At 31.1% G+C, this 25,520-nt stretch overlaps 1 protein-coding gene across 1 annotated transcript in view; it reads left to right on the plus strand.

Annotated features, from left to right (window-relative positions):
- Window positions 1–2,001: 2,001 nt before the first annotated feature.
- Window positions 2,002–25,520, plus strand: part of LOC129232323 (uncharacterized) — a gene marked incomplete at its 5' end in the record, with an annotated part of 35,508 nt that continues 11,989 nt past the window's right edge. The window contains 2 exons of the mRNA XM_054866479.1: window positions 2,002–2,128; window positions 11,826–11,937. Of these exons, the coding sequence (XP_054722454.1) occupies window positions 2,002–2,128; window positions 11,826–11,937 (239 nt within the window). The remainder of the gene's footprint in view (window positions 2,129–11,825; window positions 11,938–25,520) is intronic.

Raw genomic sequence — 25,520 nt, forward strand, 5'->3', positions numbered from 1 at the left:
TTCAAAGATAGTTTTTTATGTAAGAGTTGTACTGCCGTAGAAAGGTAAAGCGAAGTATCTGCAGAAATGAATTTTTGAGAAATTTGAAGAAACGTGTTTTGAATTACCCTACTAACAGTATGGAAAAGTTGAGACTTTTTTTTTTCGTGCTTTTTTTCAGCGTAAACCAAACAAGCAAGCTTGTACAATAAAGCTAGTAAAATAGATGACAAAAATGCAAAAAGATGAAAAACGAAAAATTTGCAGTTACTGCGCTTTACCTTCCCACGGCTTAGGGGATAACTTTTCAATTGAATAATTTTTTTAAGCATAATAAGCGAAGCTACTCGAAATGAGCAAAAAAGTTAAAGAAAACAAATCACCACAGTTAGCAACATCATTTCGGTACTTAATCAAAAGTTCATGTCCTGCGGTGCAGTGCGCAGATGATGCGTTTTCAGGGAGAGTTTTCAATAAGTTTAGCCCATTAACGTCCGACTTGATTTAAGCTTTCAGTTAAGTAAAATTCGTTTAAGTTTATTTTTACGTATCAAAAATCTAAATATGTGTATTAGCTAAGTATGAATTTTAATCTTGACAGAATTTGCGAAATATAAACATTGGAAAGCAATATCTTGAGATGAAGTAAAACAGTCCTACAAATGTGACTCCGAGAAGCGTAAGGAAATTCTTATTAAGTTCAATATAGCTTAAATAGTACATAAAATAGATAAGTAATGCCTAAATAATAACGTTACCAAAAGTATTCACGCTCCAAAATGTCTCAAATGTAAACAGAATGAGCGGTCTGTATTTCGTTTTGATTGAAAGTTCTGAAACTAACCAGTATTCAAAATTTTTACATTGTGCTTGAACATAAAATAATTACCTGCACTGTTAAAAAATCATTTGCTTAGAAATAAAAACATTTATCATCTCATTTTTTCCAAGCAGATTTGATTTAGAAATAGTTAATGTCAAATTTAAATTCAAGTAAGCAGACCATCTCAAAAATAACGCATGAGCAGAAAGGAAAGCGGGAGTTGAATTTCTCACTGCAGATTTCTCCTTGTTGTGAAAAATACTTTTAGTTCCCAGTTTAAAGATTAACTGGGTGTAATTATAAAGTGTATCGGCTTCAGTTCGATTACGGCCCGTCCAGGCTGTTTAAGCTCCCAAAGGGAACGAATAAGTCCATGGACTACTTAGCTTTGCAAGAATTACAGGCGAGCAAAATACCATACTCATGAATAGTACAACATGTGCTTATTTTTGAGACATTTGTATTCTCAAACCAATTCGTCATGTTTTCGAGGAACGTCTCAAAAAGAAACACATGTTGTACCATTCGTGAGTAGAGCGGTATTTCAAAAATGAGATCATGGTGAATCATTTTTTGAGAATAGGGTATATTTCAAAAGTAAGAACTCTTACTTTTCAGTTCTAAGCCAAATTGTTTCAGAGCCATTTTGAGTACGTGATGTTTTCAAAAATAAGCGATTTTGTCTCAATTCTAAGAAACCTGTTTTAACGATGTGAAAATCAACTTATATTGTGATTTTCAGATAGTAATTCTTTTATGATATTAAAATGTCTCAAATATGAACAGAATGGGCGGTATGTATTTTGTTTTGATCGGAAGCTTGGAAACTAACCAGTATTCAAAATCTAACTTACATTGTGCTTGAACATAAACGATTTACCTGAAAATCAACTTATATTGCGATTGTTCAAAATTTAACTTATAATTGTGCTTGGACATAAAGAATCACTTGAAATTAAAAGGTGTGAGAGCTAATTCTTTTTTTGTTATATTATCTGCTTAATATTGGTAATATTTCGCAAGTGAAATAAACAACATCCCGATCGTATACAATAACTCGACATACTAATGGAGATATGATCTCGTGCACTTTGGGATCCTTTTTATTTCAGGACAGATTTTATGGTAAAAATCTAAGAATTAAACTTTTACTAGTGTATATTTATTGGTATTTAAATCAATTGTTTTTCTTTTATCAGGTGCTATTCAACTAAAAAACTGGAAGCCCCTGACGTTCGATCAAATCACAGAATCCCCAGAAGCTACGGTGGGAGACATTCTTGGTGAATTATCCACGGTAGCAACTCTTCGGATACGATTATATAGGTGAATATTTCGTAGCAATCTTTACTTTTCTATTATATCCTTAGTTACTCTGGCAAGTATTCTGACTGAGCTAAGACAAAGTCACATGTTTTTATATTACGGTGCCACGTTGTGAATTTTTTAAGGCCTCTAACTTTCATCTTATTGGAATACGAATTATCCTTTAATCATTGGTTGTTATTAAAAAATGTATAATCTCGAAATTTCTTTCTGCACTATAGTGAGCGCCTTGTTTTTGTTTTAATACAGTTGTATATTTTCTATTTTAGAAAATTCTGAAATTTTATTACTATTACCCCCTTTTAAAACTGATTTTTTTTTTCGGATTGTAAATTTAAGAACGGTGACTGGTTTTAAAGCAACAGAAACATGAAATTTTCTATCGTGTAATAAAAACTGCCTGTTTAAAGTAATATGCACACATGTTAGAAAAAATAGTTTTGCTACATGTATGTATATAACATAATGTATTATATATGCTATCGGGAATTAGTAACTTTGGTGATATTAGAAGAAGATCAGTTAAATCGCTTACTAGTCAACAAAAAATAGTTATACTTTAAAAAATGGGCTTTGAAAATTTTATTCATACTTTCCAAAATTATATTCATGCTGGCTTTTTTTTTTTTTTTCGCTTTTTTATGTTATTCTTTTATTTTTTTATTCGTATATTTTTAAAAGATCAAATTGAATATGATTAGAGGAAATACTTCAGGTAATTGATACTTATTCGGGGTTCATAGTTAGAAATTTCGATTCCATAGTCCTATCAGGATTGCATTTGTTCTTCTTCCTTTAGAAAACTATAAATCATGAGGAAATTCCACTAGAAAGGTAATGAATGAATAAACAAGTTAAAATTATGAAAATTGTTTAGATGGTTCTCAAAATAACGGTCATTTATGCTTTAACCACAGATTTATATTTTTTAATGTGAATTTCCTATTAGAGTCATTTCACGGTATTTCGGAAAAATGTAGAGTAAGTAACATGACACTTTTTTTGCTATAACTATTTAAATTGCTGTTAGATTTGCAAATTATTGTAATTTGAGTTTGTGTGTTGATAGGACAAGCTCAAAATAAAATAATGTGCTAATCAAATAGTAAATTAAAAAGTTACGGCAAAAAAAGTCATGTTACGGACCCTACATACTGCGTCCAAACTACCGTGAAATGACCCATTAATTAAAAACTGTTATCCTAATTGTAATACCCCTACAAAAGTACTACCCTCCCTTTCCTGTTTTGTTTAGCGTTAAATTATCATATGTAGGGTCTTAAAAGACCCTACCTTTAAAACTACATTAGGTTCATATTTAAAATCTCAAAAAGAAGTTGCTTTTTTTTTTTTTTAATATTTCTGTTACTACTGGCTTAACTATCTAGAAATATGTATTTCGAAAAATATATTACATTTTCAGTGCAGTACGTAATCAAGGTTTTTCCTAATGAGCACTTTACTTATTAGTAAGAAAAAATTATGTATTTTCTTTGTGAAATCTGCAATGAGGTTATTCCTATATGATAAGGTTTACAGAGTAAAATATTTTTTTCCCTCTAAATGAGAAGTTAAGTCAATCGTTAATGCTCTGAGGGATTTGTTTCTGTCGTTCAGAGAATTATATTTAAAAAAAAATTAAATCAGAATAGCTGTTTAATACTCCTGTTCTTCAAACTTTTCCTAAGATTTAAAAATAAATAAATAATTTTTCATACAATGCAGAGTAGATGTATTTTAACTTATTCCGTTTTTCAGAATTTAGATGAGATTTCAGCCGACATTAATTTATTGTGCTTAACTGTGAGTGTAAAGTTATATAATTACTTTCATTAGTTACTTAGTTTAAGTTTTTACTTTACTAAGTATTCGTTTACTTTCATTAGTTCATTTTGTCAGTTAAATATTTCTCAATTCTATAGTGAAAAAAAATTAATCTCTAATGTTTTTTTAGGTATCTTAGAAACAACAGGTATTAATTTTAATAACCGTTTTGGATTAGGTCTTTTTTAATGTTAATGCAAAATAGTTGATTTAAGCTTTCTGAACAAAAATAAAGCTATTATTTGTTCAGATAATGCTAACTAATGAAAGGCATAAATTGTCTTGCGGTAAACCAACTTAGTTAGATGTAAAAACTGTCTTTTTTTTTGTATAGTAATATATATATTATTTATTTTTTTTTTTACTCAACTGGAAACAGCTAAACAATTGAAATAAACTAAAATGTTTTACAAAAAAAAAGTGGGAAGCTATTAAAAACACACACATAAATTGTCATTTAGACTTAACTAAAGGAGAAATCATATTAATATATAAAGTTGAAATTAAGTTTGAGACATGCTATTTTAAATATCTTTTTGGTTGTTTTTGTCTCAAAAGTGCACATTAGATAAAAATTAAAACCATCAGATTTTAGTATCTATAAATAAAACTGAAAATCAACGTTTTATTACATATTTAGATAAAAAATGGCAACCAACATGTAAATGCAATGTGAAGTAAAAAATGGAAACCAGCATCTATTCGTTTCGTTTATCTTGCGCAGTGTGCATAGGAATCTTTTAAATCAGTTTAAAAAACATTACGACTATGAATATAACATCTAGTTTTACCGAAGTATTAACAACATTTAATGAATGATTGTTTAACTAAGCGAATGCGTTCCAATTGGCGAACTTATTTTCAAATTCACTGAATATGCGATAAAATTTACTTTTTTAGATGCGCTTGAAAGTAAAACAATTCATTTTTTAATTCAAAATGTGTAAATTAATTTCGGCAAATAAACGAAATATTTTTTTCTAGAATTTGAAAAGCCCAAGTATATTTTCCGTTTTCAAGTAATTACATTTATTTTGCGATAGTTATGTTTAGCTAAAATTAATAAGTGAAATTAAAACTAAAAAACTTACCAAAAATAGCGAATTCAAACTTTCAAAAATGTTAGCAAAAAGAACGGAATAAAGATATCCCATAAAAAAATATTTAAAAAACGATACAGTGGAATTCAAGTTTTTTTTTTTTTTTTATCTGATCTCGTCTTTATTATTGCGAAGAAACTTACATTCACCGGCGAAATAAAAACGCAATAATAAAAACTAATCATATAAATAAAAAACGAGAATAGGAGATTTGAAATTAATTTCATACAAACAACTAATTATTATTGAATTTTAAATATTGTGACCCACGGTCGTCTAATTAACCTGAGTAAAAAAATAAACCCACTGCTGAGAAAGATGCTTAAAAAATACTACTCCGGATGCTTCGCTTATCATTGATACTGGAAAAAATACCAAAATTGAAAATGCTGCTAATTTTTTATCCATTGCAATCATACACGTAACGGAATTTCTTGTCTACGTCGAGCTCCCGATAGCTGGCATTCGTTTTTTAATTGAAAGTCAAAAGTTTTTTTTCCTTCACTGCTCTGTTTTTTATGATTTAATTTTTTCTCATGATGTTGATAGTCTCTTGTACTTCATTAAGAGCCAAAACTAAGATCGAGTAAGAAATCGCTTTTTTTTTACTTTCGTTTTATTTGATATTTTCATTGTTATTATGTAGTATCTTCTTTGCTTTTCTATTCCCTGGTTGACTATGTTTTTCTCGGCTGGTGAGAAAACTGTATCCTCGACTACTTTTTATAACTTTGATTTTTTTTTACCGCCGACTTTTCCACGTAAAAAGCCTTTTTACGTTAATCATTACTTACATTATTTTTCAGTTTCCAATAGCAAAAGTTAGTGGTAGCTATTAGGAAGGGATTTTTTTTTCTTCTTCCTTTCCTCATCTAGGGTGGAAAATGAAGGTGGGATGGAATATATGCCGCTTTAAAGTAAATTTAATTGGGGAATATATTTAATAAAGAATTCTCTTTTTAGAAGAGGGGGGGGGGAGCAAAAAATTCATAAGCTAAGAAAAGTGCTTCAGCGAATTCGCTCCATAGCGGCGAGCAGAAAATCTTGTGCGTTTTTCTAATAACTTTTGCTGCTTGGCTTAGGTGAAAATATTACTCGATACTCTGTATTATCTTTCTCAAATTAATTAGAGATTAAGCGCTGCCTGCCTGGAAGATTTTTTTTTTCCTTCTTACGGGGACTTCCTCCCCTGCCTCTTGGACTTTTTCAATTTAAATGCCAGTGAAGACGCTGACGAAAAAGTATTTGATGTAATTGTGATTTTTACGAACAATGGCTATTTGCCTACTTTCTTATAATTGCTAATGAGAAAGAAGGAAATAATGGAAATGGGCGTTAGAAAGTCCTCCGGTATTTAAAAACCTCGCCTCCTGGACTATGCAAAAATGCGGAAACATGGGCTAGAAAACGGATAGTGCGGTTTACAATATTTTTCGTTATCTCAAGTGGAAAAAAAAATTGCGTATCAAGTTTTTATACTTGATTTTTCTGCATGTTTTATGTCTGAAGATGCATAGGATGAACTGTTTGGATGTATATTTGTTCGTTACAATTGAGACTAAGTGTTAACTTCGTAGTCGAAAAGTGTAGTATGCTTTGACTTGGTAGTATTAATCCAAACTACGTTTAGTTTTCAAAATTATTTCTTGTATGCAAATATTTTTCCTAAATTGCAATTTTATGCGTTTATTTAAAATGCATTTTGAACGGTAGGTGAGTTGGGCGAAATAGGACAATTGCGTTTATGACGAAATAAATGTGCAAAATTATTTCTTGCTTGTTCAGTAGATGTAGTAGCTTTTGACACTTGTTTGATTCTAAACTATAGTGCCTAGAAAGAGTAGTGTGCCGATCGACGGACAAAAAGTGAGGTCAGATCTGCGGAAAATGCAGATGGCGCTGCGCCCAGGGAGAACGCTATGTTTCTCAATCAGGCTCGTTTTAAATGGGCGATTACATGCTAATTTCGCTGCTTAAAAGCCCCGTTTTTCGGATCGAATTTTTTTCAATGTAAAAGATAGATTCTCGAACAAGTTCTGTATGTGCCAGGGGTGTTAATTTATTTTTCGAAGTCGCACTAACATTACATGGCTCCTTTTTAATGGATGTAGTACACTATACGCTTTTAAAGCAATTTTTTTGAAAATAATTTATTAAAATTTTAGCAAGCACTAGTTTGTTTGTAATAACGGTTTCGTGTTTTACTCTATTTCGTCAGATATTTCATTACAGCAATCGGCGTGACCTTTCATCGTTCCTGGAAAGAAAAAAGGAAACTGGATAGTAAAATTTGTCAAAGGAAGATTTTTGAAGAACTGCGTGTCTCTTTTTTCCTAATTAAAAACTGCTTCTAAATTATTTTAGCGAATTAAAATATCATTTGCTAAAATATGCAATCTAAATTTTAAAAATTGATATAAAATAAAGAAGTTAGTAAATTTAGAATTACGATTTAAACGGAAAAGAAGAATAGTTTAGAAGTTGTTTTTAAAGGATTTTGGCTCATTATGAGGCTTATTAATTCTTTAATATGGCTTATTAATTTAATTTGGCTTATTAATTTAATTTTACTTTGGCTTAATTATTCTAATTATTTTACTAAAGCGGGGGGGGGGGGGGGTACGGCTCTGTTTATGCCATTCACGATTTAAAAAAAAGTGCTTTAAAATGATTAAAGTCTCATTTTTTGGGGGGATAACATTTCTGAGGGGTGGGGTGCTTCGTAAAATTTAGGGATGGGGATGGGTTGCGCGTTCACTCCGGGGGGATGGGGGGCACCCAAAGCGAAACCATCTGCAATTTTCAAAATCTATCGGCCATCTCGGAAAGTAAATGTCCCAGTAATTAATTTTAATAACAGCAGCTGAAGCTAAAACATGGAAGCCAAGGTGGGGGAGGGGGGTGCAGATTAAACCATCAAAACTTTTAGAGGTGTTTAAAAACTATTTAAGTGTCATTGAGGATTTTTTTTTTTGGGTGCGGTGGGCTTCGTAAAATGTGGGGGGAGGGGCACACTAAAGCTAAATCTGCGTATTTAAATCTGCAATAAGAAAAGCTATCGGGCATCTCGATAAAACCAGCGATTCGACCAGTTTACCCTTAGCTGCGCAGGGGTGCCGAGGAAGGGGGGGGGGTTATGGCGCAGACTACATTTTTGAAATTTTTAGAAGAAATCAAAGAGTTCCATTTATTAAGTTTTTCCTCGTCTTCGGGAACTTTGAAAAGCGAAAAGTTTTCTTTGCATGATGTGTGGCCACTTTTGCACGCTGGTATAAAAACAAGGTGTAGCTTTTTTTCTCTTAATAATCGACTTTGTTGTATCCATTAAAATATTTTAAAACTCTTTCATAATTTTTTTACGAAATACGGAAAAACAACATTAACGCATAACCGAATTATATAACTAAATCCCGCATCAAACTAATGTAAACTCCGTCAAAAGTGGCGTGCTTCCTAACCGCACTGCCCTCTTGCGGATTGCCGAAAGTTCGTCTTCAAGCAAGTTCGTTCTTCGCGGGGAAAAATAGCGGCGGTCGGCACACGACTCTTTCTAGGCACTATATATTCTAAACTACTAGATTTACTACACAAGCAAGAAATAATTTTTTTTTTTTTTTCGGCATAAATCCAGTTCTCCATTCGTCTCGCCATCCTATTCCTCTTAACTCTTCCCTATGCGTTAGAAGCAATGCATTGATTTTACTTGACACTTGTTTGCTTTTGTTAAATTTGACAATCGTTGCGTCCTTTTTGCTCTATTTTTTAATTTATTTCTTATCTTAAGAGTCGAATCGTTGGCAATTAATTTGATTAAAATTGGGATTTGGTTATATATATACAATCATTGTATTATTTATTCTGCTTTCTGTCTTAATAGTAAAATTATTAACTCTTGATTTGATTGAAATTCACTTGGCAAAATCGCTAGCTTATATTTGTCATAAATCTCCATTTCCGCTCATTAAACTCCAATGTCTTTTTTTAATTTCAAAACACAAGCAATTTCCATTGTAATTAGTATCATTTTTTAAACATTTCTTTTCAACTTGCTGTCCTCAACTAAACAGCAAGCAAGTCACGCAGTGTTTTTCATAACCTGAAAAGTAATAAAATGCATATAACGCACTGCTGTGCATGCAAGTCGGACCATTTATGAAAATATTAAGGTTTAATGTAGTTGTTATAACAAATACTTTTCTCCCTGTTTCTTTCATTTTTAAACCTTTCATTGTAGCGAAGTTAGCTTGGTTAGCTGCTGGCTTTTAGCTTTGGTACTAAACTCAAGAAAATTTTAAATATGAGATAATAGCTCAGTCAGTGTTGACAGAATTAGTCATTTTTGGATAGCTAATATTCCTTCTTAGCTGTATTGTCCAAATAAAAGTTTTAAATATTCAAGTTCAAATGTAAGCTCTGAGAACATGAAAAAACGAGTTTAAGGCACTAAATTTAGCGCTCTTTTAAAATATGCTGCTCTGACATTTTTTTTTGAAAGCGTTATATTTGTGGTGACTTAAACTGTTTTTTGCGTTGTCATTAATTTTATCACGCAAAATAATAACATCCAATGTTTTTCTAATCGCTCTTAAATTTTCACTGTTAATATTTTTTTAATAAATAACTCACTGTTAGTTAAACCTATATTCTGATGTGCGAAATAAGAAAACATAAAATGGAAACCTTGTCGTTGTGATGGTGATAATTTTCTATCTTATTTTCTGGTTTTATAAACTGAATATAACATCAAAACTGTGTTATTTTTATGGAAATGTAAATGTTTCAACTATGTTTTCTTGATTTCTGAATATAAGACATCGATGATGATTGCACCAAAACTTTATATATTTATACATTCATTTTTGAATATGAATGCTAAAAACTTTGTCCATTAAAGTCAAGTCAATTATTTTAGATCCGAATCTTCCCAATCAGATGTCCTTAAAGGTGTGTTCTTTTAATTTTAACTTGATGATTTATTTCGAATAGTATTATGGTATTCATTTCTTCTAATCGTTTTGTATGCTACTTGTTCATAACTGTAAGGAATTTTTTTTATGAGTCTATCAAGGAATTCTCTCATTCTTGCTTGTAGGACAAAAATTAATAAATTAATTTTATGAATATCACTAATATTCTCGGAAGTTTAATAATTTCAAATACAGTTGGAAACGTTGTTGGAAAAAGTCTTATCCAAAGTACCAAAATTTTGAAACAAATAGTTCACCTAACTCATTAACTATTATTTGAGAAATTTATGCGAAATTTCTATTACCTACTTTGCTGCAGATTTTTTTTTTCATTGTTAAGTTATTTATTTTTAATTAATTATCCACTCACAGAAACAAAACACATATGAAATGCAAAAAAAAAAATGCACAGCGACGTACAATTTGTAGCTTTTTCCTTTATTTTCTGTTTTTCTTTACAAAATGTGTTTTAGTATGAGGAAAATTTCTGTGAGAGGACTTTTAATGATGACTTTAGATATCAAGTAACTGTAAAATTAAGAACAAAGTGTTTTGAAGTTGTTTGGGCTACAGTAAAAATGAATTAATGAATTTAATTATCTGCAAGTAGCATTCAACGGTTATGTTACTTTAATTCAAATATAGTGCTGAGGACAATCCAAGATTTCTTTCCAAGTAAGTTTTATTTCTAACTGCTTTACTCTGGATCAGTGTTTCTCAGAAGAAAAAAAAAGAAAAAAAGAACTCGGTCTTTGATTTAAATGTGTAGTTTCATTCCTAAATATGTAAAGATTATTACGCTGCAGAGTATTTGAGTAAAAACCTCTTGATTCTGTAACATCAGTTCACGCTGTAATCAAATCAAGCCAAATCATGTATTAAATTAGCACAAAAAAAAAAAAAAAATTAGGAGTTAAGCACCTGTGTCATTTTTTGACTTATAGAACATACAATGTACACCCATGTAGTGTTTGCTTGTACATTTTATGAGTTACAGCTCACTATTACTTTATATTGTGTTTTTAAACTTGACCTGATATCAACACATAAGTTTCACTCTTGCTCATTGTAATTTGGACGTACCTACACCAATTCATCCCAACTGGGCTCTGCGCTGCATCATGAATTTGACATGATCTCCACACTATAAGGTTTTTTTATTTTTCATTTATTATTTTTTTTACCCTTGTCGTAAATGTTCTGTACAAAATTTACAACATGGCTCTCTTTCCATATAGTTTCAGACAAAGAAAGCAGTAAATCTCACTAACACACATAGAAATTGAAAATGTTCATTTTTTTCTCTCTCTCTCATCTAACTTAAAATTTTAATTGGTTATGTTAGTTACGAAATAAATATGTTATCGGTACCCCAATCAATGTTTTTTTTTATTCCCCCCCCCCCCCCCCCCAAATTATCCGCTTTTGAGCTAGCAGTTAGGAAATCATTTGGGCTAAAAAAAACCTAAGATTCATTTAACATTAATGTAGTTTTAAAGCGTCCGGATAATTGATAATTGCCTTTCCTACGAGGGCAGGGCTTGTTGGTATGATATGGGCAAAAAGTTTACTTATGGTTTGAAAGGGATGTTACCAGTTAGACGTTTGAGAAACACTGTTCCAGACAAAAAGACATCTGGTCGATGGGTTGATTTGGATCTAAAAACTTGCATCAAAACTTGGCCCGCGCGTTGTTTTCCTTTCCCTTCTTTTTGTTTGTCTTGGCACTTTTCTTAGGTATTTGAATGTATAGCGAATCACATTTCATGTTGAGTGATGTTTGGATTTTTTGGTTTATTTACGCAGTCGGCCGAAGCAACACGGTGCCAATGACGTTAAAGAAAAATTGTTACAAGTTCTCTTGGCCCAATCACAGAACTTATTGATCAGTTCCGGTTGCCCCATCGACCAGGTGAGTGTGAGTGTCAGGTTTTTCTCTCAATTAGTTCTCTTGCATCTCTTAGATTGTATATGCAACGTAAAATGTCCATGGGGTACCAATGAAGACGCCATAATGGTCCTCGTTACCTTGATAAAGGCTCTCATGCACATTATGCGTTGCGTGGAAGTGAACAATTATCACTAATAAAGGTGAGTCCCATTCTTTATCATCAAACCAGCTCTTGAAGAGTTTGGACTCAAAGGATCGGGCTTAGTCGGTTCCCTAGAACCCCCTAATCAAAAATCTTGCACATAGAAAGAAATTTGATCGTACAAAATATGTACAATTGCGTTTCTTTGGTAAGTAGTACAATTTAACACCATTGCTATCTGCTTCAACATGAAATTGATCAATGGAGTGTTTTTTTTATCGACTTAAAACTCCAACAATGATTTTAGACGGCTAATAAATGTACACTTATCATTTCCTTATTTGTTTGTCCCCTTTTGCTTATGTCTTGGAACTAACTTTTATTTTTACACCAAAATTTTTCTCCCATGGCGTTTTCATTTTGTTTTCAATAATTTCAGGTGTTAATTTTCAAATTGTACCTTTTTTTCGCGACATTTTCATAAGAACTGAGAAGGAAAATGTTTTCCCCGTAATTGTAGTTGTTTCCTTCTAAAAAAAATATATATTGATTTAGCCGTTCTATATAAACCATGTGGGGGTTTTTAGGAAACTTCACGCTAAGCTCCGGGTAAGTTCAGATGCTAATTATTAAAAATATTGTTTATTACAGTATTTATAGTGTGCAATTATTTGTACTGTTTTATATTTCTCGGATACATTTTATCATCTTTGAAATGTTCTCACCCGTGAAAATAATCAAAACAATATATTGCTTCTTATAACATTTTCGAGCTTCTCTTTAACTACTAGATGGTGAATAAGTTTTAGTGGCACTTTGCGCGACTTCCGAAATCCAAGAACATCAAGTTAGAAGTTCATATTTTCATCAGGTAAAAGAAATGAAGAAAGACTATATGAAGTACAACTATACAGTATACATTTTCCTACAACTTCTTTATTTTGCGTGCATACTGATTTGTAATTGATGTAAATATATGCTAGAATTTAGAAAAAATATAATTTCAAATTTATAGCTTTTCCAATGGGTTACCATTTTTAAGAAAATATGCTAAAATTTTATAACGTTAATATTTTATTTTTCTACCTGCTGAATTAAATTTTTTGCAGTTTTAAAAGTTCATTGTGTTTCTATTTAGCAATTATGATTTTCTTTGTTAATTTATCACTTCAGAATAGGTTTAAAAAAATGAAAGAAAAAAACACTTGATTGGAATCAGGTGTTTGAACTACCTTTTACGCTACCTCATTACTAAATATATAAACATGTAAAATTTTCTAACTACGTTTTAAATAACTGCGCAGTACTATCTAAGAGTTCCCGATTTATTTATTGTCAACGTCCCTTATGTTAAATATCTATTTTTATTCCAGGGAAAAAACTTCAGACACAAGCAATTTTACCGTTCTTTCTTACATTCGAAAAACGAGCTAATTCGTTCATTCATCAATTATACCACTGCTGTCAAAAATGTCTTATATATATGTATATATATATATATATATATATAATATATATATATATATATATATATATAAACTAAGGATTAAATCAGATTCATAAGGCAATTATTTAAAAGTCATGAGAAATGGTTTTAAAAAAATGGTTTCCAGATAATTTTTAACGTATTTTTCCACATATGCTTAATTGTAAACTTTGATGGGCGCTTTTGATCTGTTACATCTAATAGCTACTTGCAATTATCCATAAATGTGTGTATATGTTTTAAATAGTGTCAAATCTTAAAAATGGAATCATCTGTTAGATTTTTAGTGTGATATTTTCCCTATAGAGTCAAGTAGTTGGTGTTAAATCTTTTCCTGCCTATCCCTATTGCTCTATTTTGCTAAATCAAATGTATGGGCAAACATGTGTATCCTTCAATATTTCGTTACACTTTGATGTGGCTGTGACCACCTACCCTCCATTATTAGGAACATCATTCTTAATTAATATTATTTTTTAAGGGTATAAACGCGAAGGAACATTAACGTATCCTGTTACATTATGATTTGTAATTTCAGGTAGTTTATGAACGGCCGAAAGATATCGAAAAGTAATTTAAAGTTATTTTATGTATGTATTTATACATATAGTTATAATTGCTAAGAGAAAAGTTTTTTTTTTTTTTTTTTTTGTGCGCGTTAAATAGGTAGCTCGTAAAGAGAGCATCAATTTTTGACGATGAAACGAAAGTGCAACTCTTCTCTAAGTGATACAAAGACGAAATTTCTGTCGACTCACACTTTCTTGATAGAAGTGATCCTTGTTTCAATATAAATTCCAGACACAGAAGAAGTCGCATTCTTATTCGGAACTTAAAGTAAAAAGGATCATTAAAAAAAGTACCCCCATGTTCCGCATTCAGCATTTTTGCAGGATTCGCATCCAGCATTTTCATTTATTATCTGTGCGCATTCTTCTTTAGCAAAGTTTTTATTTTGTACTTTTTGTCCACCAGGTAGCAACGACAAGAGTTGAAGTAGCTGCTGCGGATCCCCAATCCTCTTAATGATTTCCTTTTTTCGCAGCGCACGCGTGCGGGGGCATTAGTTTGCGTAGTGCACGCATGCATACACTTGGAAGGCCCACCCCTGTGGAAAAAGTTTTTCTTTAATCTATTGAAATTCCTCCCCCGACGAGTGTGGGCCTTGAAGTTTTTTCTCTTCGCTCCATCCCTCCGCTCATGTGCCCAGTGTTGTGAGAAATGAGCTCAGTGCTCAGGCCCTGTGAAATCCGGCGCGTGTTCCCAGTGCCCGGACCGTCGATAAGCCACGGTCCGGGATCTGATTGTTGATGTTGGGATTACCGGGTGCCGCCAGTGCATCATGAACGAGGATTAAGTCCCCCTCTCTGGGAGTTTGAGAAAAAGAAGACTTCTTCTCCGAGACTTGATATGCATGAGTGGGCCCGATGCACCTATTGGCAAGTGTGCACTAATCACAAAGAATTAGACTGTTGTGCGGGAGTGATTGCTTGCTATGATTTGTCAGCAACTTGCTCCGCAGCTGACTAAGCCTTTCAAAGCGCGTCTTACGGACTTTTTCTCCACTTTCTTTGCTGCCTATTTCGGGGAGACGACGGAAAAAAAAACTGTGTACTTAACTTCTTTCACATAAATTACTGTCATAACGCATAAAGCCGTTGTCGCGAAGAAAGTCGAGAATTGTTCAGCACAGAGAAACTTTTCTTTCTCAGTAATGTTCTCGCCTAGTAATTGTTTGTAACGCAACTCTGCACTCGTCCTAGAGACGCGCCCTTGTCTTTTCCCGCTATAGATTTATAGAAAGTGTCACGAAGCATACTGCTCCAGAGATAAAATATTTTACACTCGTTGCGCTTCGCAGAACGCAACTCGTCCAAAGCTTATTTACTCCCTACTGTACTAGGACTTGCTTTTTTCTTAAGCTCCTAGTTATTTCGGAGGAAAAAGATTCTCTTTTCTTCCACTCTTTGCTCCCAGAATGCAAGCTTTTTAACTGCATCAACTGAATGAAACTTAATTTCGACGATATTACGCTATCTTGAGCATGTCTGTGCATACTCCAGCTTCCTACAGATGTTGATCGAAACAAACTCTTTATTTAAAGATTTCGAAAATATTTTGATTTCTAGAATTTTCTCTCTCATCGGGTGCTAGGAATTTAATCCGAAGGGAAAAAAGGGGCATCACCTAGACCACCTAAGCTAAAGAATAAATTGGTGACTCTGACGGTAACGATCGTAATGTGCTGAAGCGCTTTATACGATTCAAACTAAATTCTGGTCTTTAATCAACGCAAATGGGTTTTTCAATTTTTTTTGTTAGCTTTTATTAGACGCAATCGCTCTAAGGAGAAAGAATTTGCAGATGCTTCTTTTTTCATCATACCTGAATAAGTTTCTTAGTTTACTGAAGTTCTGTCTTAGTTTTAAGCTTCTGTGCGAGATATTTTTGACATATAAACTGGTTATAATTAAATTACTCTATTAAAGTGTTTTTTCAACAGAAGTTTTTATAACAGTTTTCATTAAATTAAAAAAATATATATATATTTTAATATGTTTTGTAGGTTATGTTTGAAAATTAAAAATGGGACCTATTGTAAGAAATAAGCAAAGTATTTGTTGCACAACATTTTTTTTCATGAAATAAATTAATGAATTACAGAGAAGACGGTAATAATAAAGCTTCAATAGCAATTGCTTTATCATATTTTTTTATCAAGTTGTTTCTTCTTGCGTTAATGTTTTTTTTTCCTTTCATTATTTGTTTACATTAGTAAATTCTGATGTGAACATACATTTCTTTAAAATTTTAACACATGAGTGGAAAAGGAAAGGAATTTTGAAAAAAAAAATGGAATTTCTCTGGACCATGGTTTTCTCTAGTTGTATTCTTTGAAAGTTAAAATTTTTCAAAAACTTAGAATTGTTTTCTTCTTGCAACAGCGGCAAAGTACTCTATAATACTTGACGAAAAGTCTTACATTTCAGCTCAGTATAAAAATATTGCATAGTTTTTAACCATAGTTTTTAAACTTCGGTTGCATAGTTTAGAAATTTACATTGCTTAATTTGGCTGTTGTTGTTTACAAATGACAGCTTTTCAATACGAACAAGAAACATAAAATCAAATAAATTTGGGCACTTGATTCCATCGTTTACTTCTACCGCACAAAGAGAATGAAGATACAAGACTTATTTCCACTTTAGTGCGCAATGAAATATTTTTTCTTTCTATTAAAAAATTTAAGTTTTTCAACCATTGTGTCTTGATTGTATTACTGATCTGTAAAATATCATACATATTGTTTAATATTTTTAATTGCAAACGAGACATTTGAAGCATTAAGAATTTGCGTTTCAACGCATTTTTATTCTGGCTTTTTCTTTTCTTATTATTTGCATGTTTAAATGTAGGCGAACGTGGGGAAAAGTGAAATAGTTAAGAACCTAGTTGTTTTTTCAAAATGAACACTTTGGGAATTTTGTACTGAAAATTACGATACATAATGATCAAACAATATATTTTACAACAAAACTTGCATTGAAACATTCTTTTTGGCAGTAAGTTTATGCCTCAAAAAAAAGTGAACATTTTTCATCTTTTTTTTCATGGGACAAAGTGAAAAATGATTTTTTTCCCCCTAATGAAATGTTTTCTATACCATCATTAAAGAAATTGTTTATCAAATAAACGGGTTAATAAATGTATGAATAAATAAATGAAAAGAAAGTGAAAGAATAGACGAAAATAAATAAATAAGTGAATAAAATAGTGAATTAAAAATAAGTGAATGAATGAATAAATGAAGGAAATTTTAAATGAAGGAATGTAAATGAATTAATAAATAAATGAAAAGAAAATGAAAGAATAGACGAAAATAAATAAATGAGTGAATAAAATAGCGAATTAAAAATAAGTGAATGAATGAATAAATGAAGGAAATTTTGAATGAAGGAATGTAAATGAATTAATAAATAAATGAATGCATGAGTGATTTGGTAAAAGACTGAATAACTCAATGATATGTACTATTTCACTTTTCCCCGCATGGATATGCCCAATTGTACAAAGCATTTACAATACAAAGAAGCTTAATATTTAGCAAATAAATACTGCACTGAATATTAGAAGATCTCAATTAATATTTCAAATGTTAATAACGAGATCTATTATTTAATACCAAAAATGTGTTTTGTCTTTCGACAAAATATTACACTATGCGTATCAACTTTTGAAAATTGCTGTATTATCATACTCTTTGATTTTCAGAGGGATTTTTTTCTTGATTGGAAAAGATTACATGTGTTACTACATAGTTAAAGCATTACTAGATAGGTTGCGCGAAAAGCAGAGTAAATATTTCACCATTTCACTTTGCTCCACATTCCCTTACGTTTGCACATTTTTTTTTTCTCATCTTTCATAACGAAGCTTGCAACAGTTTCTTTGAAATCAAAACATGGATCTGAGATCTTAGTTTGTCTCCTGGTTATTTTCAATTCATTTTTGTTAAAACCTTTCCCAACTCTTTTTCATGATTCAAATAGTACCTCTCTGTTCTGTTCTTGTTCATTCTAACTTCAAATTTTCTTTTTCTCTCTCCCTCCCCCTCCCCGCTTAAAATGTTGTCTATTTTGTATGCATGGTTTTTTCCTCTCTTCTTGATTTTACCTTTAAATTACTACTTCTGCTAGCGTTGTTACTTTAAGAAATGTGAAGCCCGTACGGTTTATTGAATGAAGGAGTTAAATAATTCCTGAAAGGAAAAGGGTTTGAAAATGTGTGAGATCAATATTTCGTGTTATTATAAATGTCTCAATTGAAGGAAGAAACGAAAGTAATGAGAAATTTTTAGCTTTTTAGACGATCCTTCATGAGCATGATCACTTGCACAAACGCCAAATATTTGATGAAATAAAATTTATTATTAGTCGTAGCATCAAGTCTTTAGTTATAATAATAAATAAAAACCTTTCAAAATGCTTCTGGCACCATTCCTGCTGATTCTTTTGTAAAATGTCCCCTGAATCCAAATCTGACAACCGTCCCCCCCCTCTCCCCCCCCCCCCTTTTTAGAGATAACATAATCCTATTTTTTCGATTTTTGAGTTTCATACCCATCATTTTGATTTAGAGGCGAAGGTAGCGTTATTTTAACCATGAAAATTCTTCTGAAAAGGGGCTAGAGAGGTGAAAAGTCCAAAATCATGAACATTTGAGGCAGTGAGAAGCAAACGGATATAAGTGGACTTTTTTAAGTTTTGAGTAAAATGATTTTAAATATAACGTCTTAGGTAGGCTTTCATTGTTTTTTTTTTTTTTTTACAAATCATGCTGTATAGCAGCAAGTACCAGGACTACTTGTAATATCTCTTGCCCAAAGACAGAGGAGAGGTTCCTCTACTTTTTGTACTGGTTATCTCGAAATTTTTAATTTTGTCACTTACATCCCTTTGCTTCTCACTTCCACATTTGTAGTATGAGGGGACATTTTGGCGGTATTCCCCCCAAATTACTTTTTAAAAAAAATATCAAAATGGATTTTTTTTCGATGCGTTTGTTTTTCAATTTTTTCACTCATTTTTCGGTGTAAAACCAGAGTATCGGCCTCGTTTCTATGAGTCCCATATCCGAAAAAATTTCACGTTGTACATTGCATGCCGCATACTAGTCACATGTTCAGTAAAGAAACTTCCCGTATTTATATTTATTCAAGTTCTATTCACAGATGAGATATAATTAAAATTAAAAAATCAAATTAAGTATGCTTATAGTATTAATGTATATTTATCTGTCTGGAGACGCAGTGCCTCCATTATTTATCACTTTTTTATGTATTAGTTTAGTGCAAAACTTGGAGGCTTTTTTACTTTGTATGCCAAACAATTTTGATTATTCATCTAAAAAATAAAGTCTATAGCCTTCACCTATCATGCATTTTATATTTTCTTGATCATGTTATTGGTCAGTGCAAAAGAGCTGCTTTTTTTTAATTCCCATATCCGTTTTTTTTTTTTTTTTTTTTCACTTTACCTTTCTTTCTTTTTTTTTTCTACAAAAGTTTCTAAAGTCTAAAATGTAAATTATGAAAATTAGTGCTTATTTAATTTTAAAAAAAAGGAACTTTTGTTAAAACCATGATATTTTACAAATGTTATGAGCGAGCTTACATTCCACTAAATATAACACAGCAAATTAAATACAGACATTTCATTTGTATTACAAACGTTACAGATTATGTTTATTTTTAAATTTAGTACCGGACACAAACTCTTTGAACAAATGCTTCATAGAAAATATTTAAAGATTTTCTCTAAAATTGACGCTTTTTTTTTTTCACATGCAGATTTGATAAGATATTTGGTTTATTTAATGTTTCTATTTTCGTAGAAAAACCAGATTTATTTAGTTACGCATTGGAGGAAAAAATTTCTGAAGATTGTTAAAAATGTCAATTATTTTTATTATTATTATTATTATTATTATTATTTTGGTTTGTTGAACTGTGCTAGTTTATCCGGAGAAAAAAATTGTTTTTCTTTTGTAATGATCTGGAGACAATAGCGGATGGAGTTATTGCTATTTATTTGTTTTAGTATTCAGCCTTACGAATTTTGTAAACTAAAATAATAAAAATTAAAAAACCAACTGCTTTTTAAAAAGACAGAAGCCAACACGAAAAGTAAGAAATTCGGAGCAGCTTTACTCTCTGAACTCTTTGTTATTTTGTACTTCATAGGATATATGACCCATGTCAATAGTGACTGACAACTGTGATAACTCTGGCTTTGCATGTCGTGAAACGATGATAATATACATTCGTCTAACAAAAATACTTCACCCCCATTTATCAATTACGAGAAAATATTATCAGCACTAAACTGTCTTTCACTTGAAAAATTATCACTGTGTAATATTTTTATCCCCGGTGAATTACATTGTTATAATTTGTACTCATTTATTCTTTAGTTAACTCATTTGTCAAGTGCCCTAAAATAAATTCTAAAATTATTTAGTTTGTAGATAAAATATTGATTTTTTTACAAGTTAAAAGAGCGTCACATCGTCCTTAAAACCCTACACTTATTGGTATTTAAACATTTTAAATTTTGAGAACAATTTTGAGTGAAATTTAAAGTTTTCATTAATAAACATTTTTTGCACATGGATTCAATAATATTATTCGTTTTATTTTGTTGGAAATCAAGTGTGTGAGGAAACAGTTTATTCCTGTAATTATTTTCACACATTTTTTCTGCTCATGTAGCTATTTGTTCTTAAAATTCATAAGTGACTCACGTTAGGATCATTCATATCGTAGATGTATCTGAAATCAGTTATTTCGTTGAATTTCTGATAACGTTAATCGTATTTAGTACGGTTAGTCAAACAAGTTTTCTCGCTATTTTGTTTATCTTGCTTCCGAGTTTTGTCAGCTTCCTATCCTGCTGTGCAGATTTTTCGGAAACTCGGAAGGATGTGAGATGTGTTTATAGTTCCGAAAACTCTGGATATCCATTTTACGGTTATACTGGCTTCAAAGTGAAAGCAATAAAAATCCTATCGCTCAGGGTTACGCATGCGCACAGTGTATAGTGCAAATATGAAATAACGCGAGCATTGCGCAATCGCAGAATTAGGTAGACGGGATTTCTTTGTCGATCCCTGTTTAGTGTCAACTTTATTAGCACTACATCTGGTAAAATTGAAACTGGTATAATATATTTAATTCAAATGCTTTTTTTTTTTTTTTAGTTATTTAATCGTCATTTTATTTAAACTTAATATCGATGATCTGCATCAAAACATTTTTATTTCTTGAAATTAAAAAATATATATATCTTCGCAATGATCCATTTACATATTATGAAAATTCTTAAAACTTCCTTTTCGGACGGGAATTGTCCGTTGAGAGAGGTGATCGCTTTATGAGAGCTCCTCGAAAATGAGAAACATCGTTAAACGTGGCATTGAGACTTAACAAAATAAACTATTATTTAAGCAGAACACTTTATGGAAGCCAAAGTTTTCAATAGCAGGCTGTTTACCTGGCAGTAAATATCTTGTAGAAGGATGAAAAAACTGCCGGAATTACTTGAAGTCGGATTTTTGAAACCATATTTGAATCATTAACAATAACACACATTCAATTATCAATCATTTCAGTAATAATAAGCAACAGAAAACATTTTTTTTACAGGAAATGGTTGTTTTAATGGGGAATTGTTCAAAATTGATCGCTTCTGGAGGACAATTAGGGCTGATATATGAGGGGGGAAGGGATTCTCTTTCATGGAATTTTGATCGTTTCATTAGGTGATCGTTTTAGAGAGGGCTGTTAGCAGAAGATTTATTCTAGTTGAGTTAAAATGTCAGTCCTCCTAACTTCAGTCGACTGACTGAGACGGTTTTGCTGTGTAATATGTAATTAAGTGATTTTCTCGAAAATTTATCACAATGCAAACTTAACAATCGATATTCATTTCTCACTCGCCTCAAGAAATTTATTCAAAAAGGAGCATAAATGAGAGCGACATATAAATGAAATTAAACTTTATTTTAGAACAAATTGAGCTAAAACTTAATTAATATCAGAAGAAATGCAGAAATAATAGGCCTTTAACTTCGATGAATTAATATTCAGGCTAAAATCAATGGTAAGAGAAGAAAAGAAAAATAATGTAATATCTGTATATGATATACGTACTTCAGCATCTTTAAATATTTTAAAAGTTAAGATTGGATAATTTACTTTTCCACATCATTCAAAATAACCTTTTCCATTCTCTTTCAAATGTTCCTGCGTCAAAGAACGCAGGGTAAAACTTCCGAGTTTTGAGTACCTTTTGTTTTCGTTGCTTACACCTGAGATGTTTAAGAAAAAAAATAATATAACTAAGCGAATATTGAAAATCAGGATTCTGGGATTAGAATCATTAACTCAAAAGTTTAAAAGAAAAATTTTAGGTATGAATTTTAATTTTGAAAAAAAAAAAAAAAAAATGTAAAAAGGTTGGTTTACAGGGGATGCCACATATTATGGGGTACCACAAAATAACATTAGAAAACAAGTCTGAACATTTTATAAATCAATTACAGTAAAGCATCGTTTATATGTCGTTCAAGGGACTGGAGTGAAACGACGCCGACGTATAAATGAAAAGTTATTTTTATTTTTGCAAGTTTAACCCCAGCAATGCAATTTTATTCAAGTATAACATTTTTAAGGTTCTAAAGTTTTTAAACAGGTAGCAAAATATTTTGTAGTTCTGTACTAAAAATTTATTATTTATTTTTTTTTAGTGTCCTGTTCTTAAATTTTATGCCAATACAGTGGTCGCCGCTTATATAAATCACGTTTGATCTAAACATTTTGTTTCCATAAAGCGGCTGATTCAATAAAGCGACTGACTCAGTGAAGCTGGAACTGATTTTGTTTTTGACAATTCGATTCATTTAAGCGGTTGATTCAATTAACCATTGATTCAATTAACCGGCTTCCACTGTATAAAGTTAAAAACCTGAATCAATTTCATTATCAGCTCCTTATGAACGAAATTGCTCAATCTCTCAATTTTTAAAAATCTGTTTTTAGTACTTTTTTTTTTTAAATCTTTGTCGCCATGCTCTTTTTTATTTAAATTCACAATTATTAACAAATAATTTGAATAGTGAAAACGATCAAAGTATATATTAGTTTTGAGTTTTTCTAGTGGAATAACTTCGTACTGTTAAAAATAATTTAACTTATTTTAATCATATTTGATTGATTTTTTATGTTATAACTAATAATTTTATCAAATGAAATATTTTATCCATAACCCCTTTATATCCATTTCGCTTTCGGTTGCCCTATATACATTTCTTTATTTCTTTCTCTCTCTAAGAACGAAGCCGTCCATTTTTAAAATCAACGAGTTATAGAAAATTAAATTTGCAATACCGTTGCTAACTAATGCACATTTAACTTCGCCTGATATCAGTAGTAAAAAAAAATCAGAGTTCAAACAGCGAATTTTTTTATTGCATTTTTATTTCCCCTAGTATATAAAACAATTTTCCATTATAATTTCTTCATTTAAAATTATATTTGATTAAAATTTTACTGTATCATGAAATGAAAAATAACGAAGCAAGAAGGAAAACTTAACATCGATTGGAAACTGCATGATTAAATGCATATTTCCCATGGGAGCAAACAAAAATAACATTCATGGGAACTACGCGTGTCTTGAATTCTTATTTTTTGAAAAAAAAAAAAAACGGAGTTATTTTTTTTTTGTAAATAAATTTCAAATAAATTTATTCTACTGTTAACTTGATTCATTTTTAAATATGATGTAATTTTTTTACATTAATCAGATTTCAAAGATTCTCGATCATATTCTAAGGTTTTATTAAAATTTATTATTATTTAGCGCAACATATATTTTTTATGTTTTAGTGTCTTTAACTGTGAAAAACTTCAATATTAGCAGCCACAGATGTAAATTGTTGAATGATACAGAACTTTGTTAAGCATCCTACAATCAAAACTAGGTTTTTTAAGTGAATGATCTTGCTTGTGTGTTTAAAGTATTTTTTTTCTTTTCTAATTTGAGTAAAACTGTTTTCTAACTTGACATTTGATTGATAAATATTTTTCTTCAATGTCATCAAGAGTATAGGGGAGGGTGGCCCAAAGCGGGTAGGTTTTCGAAGAACAATCGAAAGTTGTAGTTTTTGAATTTTTATCACAACAATTTCGGTTTTATTTTCTAGCAGGGTTCTTGAACTTCAACACAAAAAGTGATTTTTGTATTATTTCAAACCTAACATTTATTTATTATCAATTTTTAGAAACATTTGAAAAACCTGCTTTGCCCTACCAGGAAGCCCAAAGCGGGTAACGTAACTAATTGTGCTTTGGTACATTCGCCAATCAAATATGAAGTTATAAATGATAAAAATAGTTGACTAGCTACCTGCCATTGCGTAAAAAAATGTAAAACAGTTGTACTTATCAAATTTAAAGTCAGCACATTTGTTTATAAAACATAAAGAAATAACTGATTGAATTAATAGACTAATTAATTGCCACCCTAAAAAATAAATTTTTAAAGTACTTACCCTATTGAATTAAAAAATCCTAAGTCAGTACACGAGTCAAGAAATTATAAATAAATATATGATTAAATCCAATACCCGCTTTGCCCAAAGGCACGTTTTTTATTTCAATACTTATAACCTTAAACTTAAAAAAGAAACAAATGAAATGACTATTTTAGTTTGTAGGTGGATGGTGTCAGAATAACGTAATATTATTGATAATTAAAAAAAAAAAAGCTGATCTTCGACTAATCACAAGTTACAAAACTTCATTTTTTTTTTAGAAATGCATCATTTTTTTTTTTTTTTTAATTTTAAGCCTGGTAGTGCCATACCGCTTCACTGCTGCTTCGCAGGGACTGATAAAAACTCGACGGGGGGGGGGGGGTGTCATGTAAACACGACATACGTATGCATCGCCGCTTACACACCATAAGGGGAGGTATACGAAAGCCTACCCGCTTTGGGCCACCCTCCCCTAACTATTAATCAAGTACTGAATTGTATTTAAGTTTATATAGTGTTTATATTCATTTATTTCCCAGTTTTTTAAATATCTTTCACTTTCGTAATTTTTAGGCGTAGGGAAACAAATTGAATTTCCAAAGATCATGTTATGGTGCATCACTGTTATTTTGATAGTTGTCTAAAGATTTTTTGTTGGACATCAGTTATCTAAAGAGAAAATAGTATATTTTTTACTGCATCAAGACTTCAGGACACGGGATTTTCAAATGTTTTTTCTGTCAAGCTAAACTTAAAACTAATCAGATTTTTCTTACGTTTATGGTGGGGGGGGGGGGGTAGGATTTTAATGCAGTAACAACAAACAATTTTGAGAAATGTAGACAAGTTCTTATATTTTCGCATCCTGTATAAAACAATTATATG

This window comes from Uloborus diversus, unplaced genomic scaffold (assembly GCF_026930045.1).
Source record: "Uloborus diversus isolate 005 unplaced genomic scaffold, Udiv.v.3.1 scaffold_1144, whole genome shotgun sequence".
NCBI lineage: Eukaryota > Metazoa > Arthropoda > Arachnida > Araneae > Uloboridae > Uloborus > Uloborus diversus.